Below are 7,701 nucleotides of genomic sequence, written 5' to 3'. Positions count from 1 at the left end.
GATCACTACTGGACCCCCCTCTTATGGTTTCTGAGTGTCAGACCTTCTGATCGCCAATGGACCCCCTCCTTTGGTTCCTGGGCCCTGGGCCTCCCATCCCTGGCCCTTCCCTACAGGTACCTCGTGACCACCCTGATGGGGGCCGACCTGAACAACATCGTCAGATGCCAGAAGCTAACGGATGAACACATCCAGTTCCTAGCATATCAGCTGCTTCGGGGGCTGAAGGTGAGAGATGAGCCGGGCCCCTGGATTCCCCTCATCCCCAGGACCTGATGTTTCCCTGACTCTGCCCTCCCTGACTTGCTCCCTCCTGGGGCTGGATAACTCACCAAGTGGGTCGCCAGGCCAGGCCCTGCCGATGGTTCACCTTCCTATCTATCTTGCATCCCTCAGTACATCCACTCGGCCGGAATCATCCACAGAGTGAGTATGGCTGGGTCTGGGCCAGCAGAGCACTGGCGGGGCTTTGAGGTCCTGCTCTCGGGGCCTCCAGAAGGGGCAGGTGGGGAGGGTGGGAGAAGTGGGGGAGGGGGAGGGAGGATGCAGTGTAGGGGGAACAGTGCTTTGGGATCCAGGTGGGCCATGTACCAGGGAAGAAAACTCATCCGGGGTTGCTGTCATGCCAACAGGACCTGAAACCCAGTAACCTGGCTGTGAACGAAGACTGCGAGCTGAGGGTGAGGCTGCCTGGGCAGGGGGGAGGACTAAGATGGAGCTCCTTCCTCATCAGCTTCTGTTCCCCCCACCCTGAGCCCTGCCCTAAAGCCCTGGTATCTGGCCTCCAAAGGCTGACTTAGCCGCTGCTGAGAGGAGCCCAGGCAGAACCCAGAGCCAGCTCCTGCTTGTGCCCCTACAACCAGGGCTCCTGCTGAATGAACTGTGTTTCTGTCTCAGTCTCTATTCACGGTTTATTTCGTAAAGGTCTTTGACTTGGTTAAGTGGCTGGAACCTCTCTTAAAGGTCTTGGACTTGCCTTTCACCAGTGGGGGCTCATTTGTGTGCTGACAACTCCCATCCAGGCAGTCAGACCTAAGACTAGACATGGAAACCAATTCCTTCAGCTCCGGATTGTCCTTTGGTGCTGCTGTTGACAGTAGCCCAACGTTCCGCATTTGTGCTACATTTATGTTGAGGGAAAGGACCTAGGTGTCTATAGGGTGGCACAAAGATGGACCTGGGTTCAGCTGGGTCACTTGCTGGCCCTGTGACCTTTGGCTTAGTCACCATTTGGGGATTATCCATAGCTGTGTGGAATCAGAGAATCCCCTCTCCTGACCAACCAGAAGGAGGGGGGGTGGGCTCCCTCCTCTAGCTACATCCCTTGTACTGCCGCTCGATTGGCTGGATGGCACCTGGGTCGTCCCTCTGGTCCTTCCATGAGACTTTCAGTTATCCTGAATTGTCCCCAAACAATCAGCCGGGGTCTCCTTCCGCCCTGCCTTCATTTGTGGGGTTTTAATATTGCTGGCCATGTCCTGTGGGTCCTCAGAGACCAGGAGCTCACCAAGGCAGGGCCAGGTCTTTCTCCTCCTGGCTGAAGGACTCAGCTGAGGTTGTGACTCCTCAGATCTTGGACTTCGGGCTGGCCCGCCAGACAGATGATGAAATGACGGGTTATGTGGCCACTCGCTGGTATCGCGCCCCCGAGATCATGCTCAACTGGATGCATTATAACCAGACAGGTAAGGTCGAGGCAGCTTTTCACGTGATGAGAATGAGAGAGTAGCTGATGAAGCATCCTGCAGGGTCTGGTGGTAGCAAAATAGGGCTAGGGGCTGGACCTCTGGGTTCATTGCTCTGGGGAACTCCTGGGTGAAGAAAGTCCCTCTCAATGCAACTAGTAATTCAGAGAGCTGCCCAGAGCTTTGAGAAACAAAGGGTCACACAGCCAGGATATGTCAGAGGCTGAACGGGGACCCAGTTCTCCCTGGCTCAAAGACCAGCTCTGTCCACAATGCCATGACAGCATGACAGGGCCACAGAATAACACAGACACAGCTGATGCTTCAGCCCGCTCCCACCTAGAGGGTGAGCAGGCTGCCCCAGAAGACCCAAAGCAGATGTTTGACATTCCAATGAACTTGGACATTCTCATGGGAATGTGGGCCCAGAGGATGCTCTGGGAAGTATCACCTCACTCAGGTAGAGGTGAGGCCAGGGGAGAGGGGGAACTGAGCAGTTCAGAGTGGACAACTCTGAATTCCATTCTGGGAGCTGTCAGTCTCCCCTATGCCTGTTCCCGAGCTTGGCTAAAGAATTGCTGCCCTCTGGCTTAGGTTGCTGTGTGTCTGGCTCACACCTTCCCTGGGGGTCAGGAAGGTCAGGAAGTTATTGAAAAGGCCTCATGCTGGGTTATGGACTGCATGGGGTGTTAAAGGGAGAGAGTGAGTGTGAGAGGGGAGAGGGAGGGAAGGAGGGAGAGGGAAGCAGCCGCATCTAAGAGATTTCAGGAAAAGAAGGGCCGAATGTCAGCAAGGGCTGGCCAGTAAAGTGAGCAGGCCAGCTCATGGTCTGGTGAGGGAGGCGGGGGAAGAGAGGACCCAGGACCTACCCTCTGGGAGCTCCCAGGCTCGGGCTAAGGGGAAGCCCGGACGAGAGGACAGGATGGGGCCCAGATCAGAGGCGAGCTGGTCCCATAGATTAGACAGGGTGTGACCCAGCCCTGAGCCTGGGGTGGGGTGGGGTGCTTAGACTCTAAGGCCTGGAAGAGTCAGAGAAGGGGAAGGTCCAGATAAGCTGGAACAGGCAGGGTGGGCTTTCTAGTGAGGACAGGGACTCAGACTGACCCCCCCCAATCTCTCTTTTTCTCCCTCCCTCTCTGTCTCTGTCTGTCTGTCTGTCTGTCTGTCTCTCTCCCTCTCTCTCTTCCCTCTTCCCACAGTGGACATATGGTCCGTGGGCTGCATCATGGCGGAGCTCTTGAAGGGGAAGGCCCTGTTCCCTGGAAATGACTGTATCCTTGGACGGAAGTATGAGAAGATGCTGTGGAGGGCAGGGGCAGGGGACCGGGACAAGGGCTTAGGAGATGATGTGTTTTCCTTTGCATCAGACTTGAAGTCAGTAAACCTGCTTTGGAACTGACTTTGATGCTTTCTAGTGACGATCCCCAAGGAGTCACTTTCCCACTTTGGATTTCAGTTTCCTCATCTGGAAAATGGCAGTAACGATTCTCACACTCTCTGCTTCCCCTGGGCTATTTCAAGGAAAGCATCTTGCTAAGAAACCTCAATCCTCAAAAAGCTCTTTTTCATTGTCTTCTGTATGTGCGTGTACCTGGACCTGTGATTACATTGGCAAAGGGACCTCCCTTTAAGGAAATCTCCTCCGTCAATGCAAATTAGCAACTTCTCTGCAGTTTAATAGTCTGTTGCCTGAAGCACTGAGGGGTAAAGCCCCTTGTCCAGAGTCACATAGCCATCACCATCAGAGGCAGGTTTTGAACCCAGTTCTTCTGACTCCCAGGCCAGATCTCTATTCATTACACCATGATTTCTCTTGTTTTATTAGTATTAATATCAATAGTGTGGGGTTTCCCTCTGGGCTGGGCGTCCTCTGGGCAGGGGCCTGGGGACCCTGGGTGGGCAGCTGGAGCCGGGCTCTGATTTTCCTGAGCTGGGTAGACATTGACCAACTCAAACGGATCATGGAGGTGGTTGGGACCCCCAGCTCTGAGCTGCTGAAGAAGATCTCATCAGAACATGTGAGTGGCCCAGCTAGGCTCTCTACTCATCCTCCAGACTTCCTGCTGCTCCTTGCCCAGGCTCCCTTTTTGCCTCTTGCCTCTTTCTTCCCCTCCCAAGTTATCCAGTATCATTTTCACTAGGAAAGGATTTAAGAGCCCCTTGCCTCCACCCTCCCCAGGCCCGAAAATACATCGAGTCCCTGCCTCACATGCCCCAGAAGGACCTGAGAAGCATCTTCCGAGGAGCCAACCCCCTTGGTAAGGAGGAAGAGATGGGCTGAGGTTGAAGGGGAGAGAGAGCAGGGGTTCAAAGGGAAAATGGGGGAGTAGCTAAGGGTGATGAAGGAATGAGGGTGAGAGTCATGAGGACTGGGGGGACAGGGCACCAGGATAAGGAGGGGAAGGGTGGGGGCCAAGGATAATAGAGACAGAGTTAAGGTGAAAGCTTCATTTTCCTTCTCAAAGAGGGGAGTAAACATATTGATTCAATTAAACAAATAGGTATTAAGCACCTGCTGTATAACGGGGCCATGCTTGGTGTTGGGGACACAGAGAGAGGGAACATAAGCCCTGCCCCAGAGAAGTTTACCTTCTAGCTGGAGGGGAAGGGAGGGACAAAGTCACCAATAACTTTGAGGTGAGGAGATAAGTGAGGACTCACTGTCTTTGTGACCACGGAAAATCACCTCCCCTCCCTAACGGAGAGTGGGATAAGTTCAAAGGAAGTGGGCTAGTCCCCCAAAGTATGGCAAGAAATATGGTAGAAAGCTTATTTTCACCTGGGGATAAGTAGTCAGGACAGGCTCCAAGGAAGAGGTGATGCCTAAGCTGGCCTCCAAAGGAAGGTGGAGACTGAGGCTCATAGGTTCATAGACGTACAGCTGAAAGGGACCTCAAGTGCCCTTTAGTCCGGTCACTTCATTTTTCAGATGGAAAAACTGAGGCCCAGAGAGGTTGAGGGAATTGCCCAAAGTCATGCAAGTGATAAGTGGCATAGCCAGGATTTGAACTCAGTTCCTCCTATTTCAGCTCCATTGCTCTTTTCACTATACCACTCTGTCTCCTAATGGTGGAAATTTTCCTAACTGGGGGCTCAGAGCTATTGTGATTGCATTAATAACTTTTCATCTTCTATAATCTTTATAAAATAGACTAATGGATCACTGGGAAATTGGGGTCATTATGTTGCCCATCAGCTAAAAGTAAGCTAATTGTTGTATAGTTGATTAAATCTCTAGAGGAGAAGGCTGAGAAAAGGTCACACCCTAGCTACTCCCTGCGGGAAGGGGATAGGAAATGCCTGGAAAGGATTCAGCACTGCTCCTTTCCTGCAGGGAAGAGGGAGCAGGAAGAATCAACAGGTAGAGATGGGGTGGGGAATTCATTCATTCATCCATGCAAAAAACATTTATTAAGTTTCTTCTGCATGCAGGGCCCTGGTCTGCACTGGGGAAAATACAGAGTAATAATAATAATAGAATTCATACAGTGCTTTCAGGTTTGCAAAGTGCTGTGCATACATTTTCATTTAGTCGAAAAGACCTAGTCCATACCTTCAGAGAGTTTCTAGACCAAGAAGAGGATAAGACAGTCAGTCACTAAACATTTATTAAATGCCTGCTGTGTGCCAGGCACCATGCTAAGCACTGGGGAATGGAAGAAAGGGTTAAATCAGTCCCTACTGTCACAGAGCTCACAGTCTGATAGGGGCAACAACATGCAGACAACTGTATGTGAACACGCTAGACAGGAGAAATTGGAGATAATTAAAGAGGGATGCCAACACAGGCTGTTGCTGTGATACATAGTGGTACATGACCGGCACATCAGAGATGGGCAAACATCATTGGGTGTTGTCTGAGGGAGACATTTATCTCCATTTCCTGGATAGGGAAACAGAGGCCCAGAGAGGTCAGTTGTGAGTTGGGCTGTGGAGCGAGGGGTCAGGCCTCGGGCTACTTGACCCATGTTTTGATGCCATTCCCCGCCCCCAGCTGTCGACCTGCTGGAGAAGATGCTGGTCCTGGACAGCGACCGGAGGGTCAGTGCCACGGAGGCCCTGGCACACCCCTACTTTGCCCAGTACCACGATCCCGAGGACGAGCCCGAGGCTGAGCCCTATGATGAGAGCATTGAAAACAAAGAGAGGACCATTGAGGAGTGGAAGGGTGAGGGGCGAGGCTGTTGGGGTGCACAGACTGCAGGGGGACCAGAGAGCTTTGTCTTTCTCAGGCCTCAGGATTTCATTGAGCCCTGTTTCTTAGCTTGCCCCATTCCTGTCCCCTGACTTCCAGTGGGCCTATCCCTGGTTGTAGGAAAAGAGGGCTTAAGCTGGGAGGATCATGCAGGCCAATCCCCCACGGCAGAGGGGGGGCTTCCCTCCAGCCACTGCCAGCTTCCCCTGCTCTCCAGGGGCAGCTTTTGCAAGGTGGGGCTTGGTTGGCGGCCGTGGCCCGATGGGCCAGCCAGCAGTCCGTTTCCTCAGAGCTGGGAGAGGACGTTGCTCCACTTCCTCCAGGAGAGACGTCCCCAACTCTTCTCAGACGTGATCCTGGGGAGGGAAGGGGGCTGGCTTCATTTGGATGAGGAGTTCTTAACCTGGGCTTCGCAGACAGGTCTGGGGTCCAGTGGACTTGGATGGGAGTTTATTTCACTAATCTCTAACTGAAATGTAGCCTTTCCTTCAGTTATGAGTGTCATCTTGCCCTGGGCTCTGTCCCTTGGTCCCTGGCCAGCACCCCCACGTACCTGACCACCCCTTCCTCAGGCCGGGGGGATGGGGCGATGCGGTGGGGACGCGAGGTGTGGAGGGAGATCAGGGATAGGGATCTTCAAACTCACTTTGGTCCCCTGTGTCCTTGTCACCGTCTATCTGTCTCTTTGTCCCTCTGTCCATGGTTTTCATCTCCCTGCTTAGAGCTCACCTATGAAGAGGTCATCAGCTTCAAGGCCCCTGAGCTGCCAATGGACGGCCTGGAGATTGAGCCATGAGGAGGCTGGGGGCCACAGGCACCACCTTGGCAGGGCTCGACCCTGGTGCCCAGCTTCACCCAGAGGGCACAGAGCAGACTCTCAGGAAGCTGGCAGCAGGCTCTGCAGCAGAGGCGACCTCATTCACTGGGGTCGGGGGTGGGGGGATCCTTCCATGGACCGGAGGACAGTGTCTGGATAAACAAGGATAAAGGATGCTTAGAGGCTTGTATGCCTACTACCTCCAAAGGCCTCTGCCCCACTCAGGGATAGAAGTCACATGGGTAGGACCGGGGCAGGCAGGATGCCGGGGCCCCAAGGCACAGCCTCACTATCCTGTGCCTACCTCTGGCAGACTTTCGGAACCCAGGGTTGGGGAGAAGGGCCAGAGAACTGGCCATCTCTGTGCTAGAGCCTGGGCCTCACAAGGAAGACCTCTATCTTCTCTGGCCGGGAGATGGGGGTCGGGGTCGGGGGAGCTGTATCTGTGTGTCTAGGTGTGTATTTCAACATGTGTGTCTGAACAAAGACATATGTATGGGGATGAAAATGGGCAAGCTGTGAATGGAGCCTTGCACGTGGTTTCAGATTGCTCCTGTCCAGAGCGAGGGGGCTACGGGCTGCCATTCCCGGCCCTGCTCAGGCCTCACCTGGAGCATCAGGTTCAGGCCTGGGCAGCACATTTTAGGAAGGACATTGACGGGTTGGACAAAGCTCAGAGCAGGATGCTCGGGATGTTAAGAGGCCTGGGCCCCGGGGCAGATGAGGCCCGTTTGGAGGAACTGGGGAGAACACACCCAGTCTGGAGAAGAGAAGGCTTCGGGAGTACTGGATACCCTCTTCGTGTGTGTGGAAGGCTGTCATGCGCCCAGCGGGCAGGGCCAGGAGGCACAAGGAGGCAGATTCAGCTCCTTGTGAGAATGATCAGAGCTGCCCCAGAGAGGAAAAAACTCCTGGAGATTCTTGGGTGGGCAACTGCCCCCACAAACACACACACACATGCATACATGCACACATTCACACATTGCACACATAAACACATAAAT

At 53.7% G+C, this 7,701-nt stretch overlaps 1 protein-coding gene across 1 annotated transcript in view; it reads left to right on the top strand.

Moving 5' to 3' along the window:
- The window catches only part of MAPK11 (mitogen-activated protein kinase 11), a 15,312-nt gene extending 7,611 nt beyond the window's left edge, over nt 1–7,701 (top strand). Inside the window, exons 4-12 of the mRNA XM_027854295.1 lie at nt 117–228; nt 397–426; nt 633–680; nt 1,571–1,685; nt 2,885–2,956; nt 3,624–3,703; nt 3,865–3,943; nt 5,680–5,853; nt 6,603–7,701. Of these exons, the coding sequence (XP_027710096.1) occupies nt 117–228; nt 397–426; nt 633–680; nt 1,571–1,685; nt 2,885–2,956; nt 3,624–3,703; nt 3,865–3,943; nt 5,680–5,853; nt 6,603–6,676 (784 nt within the window). The 3' untranslated portion in view covers nt 6,677–7,701. The remainder of the gene's footprint in view (nt 1–116; nt 229–396; nt 427–632; nt 681–1,570; nt 1,686–2,884; nt 2,957–3,623; nt 3,704–3,864; nt 3,944–5,679; nt 5,854–6,602) is intronic.

This window comes from Vombatus ursinus, unplaced genomic scaffold (assembly GCF_900497805.2).
Source record: "Vombatus ursinus unplaced genomic scaffold, bare-nosed wombat genome assembly UNPS02010394.1, whole genome shotgun sequence".
Classification (NCBI taxonomy): Eukaryota; Metazoa; Chordata; class Mammalia; order Diprotodontia; family Vombatidae; genus Vombatus; species Vombatus ursinus.
Note: the sequence above shows the minus strand (reverse complement) of the source record. Positions and strands in the feature narration are given on the sequence as shown.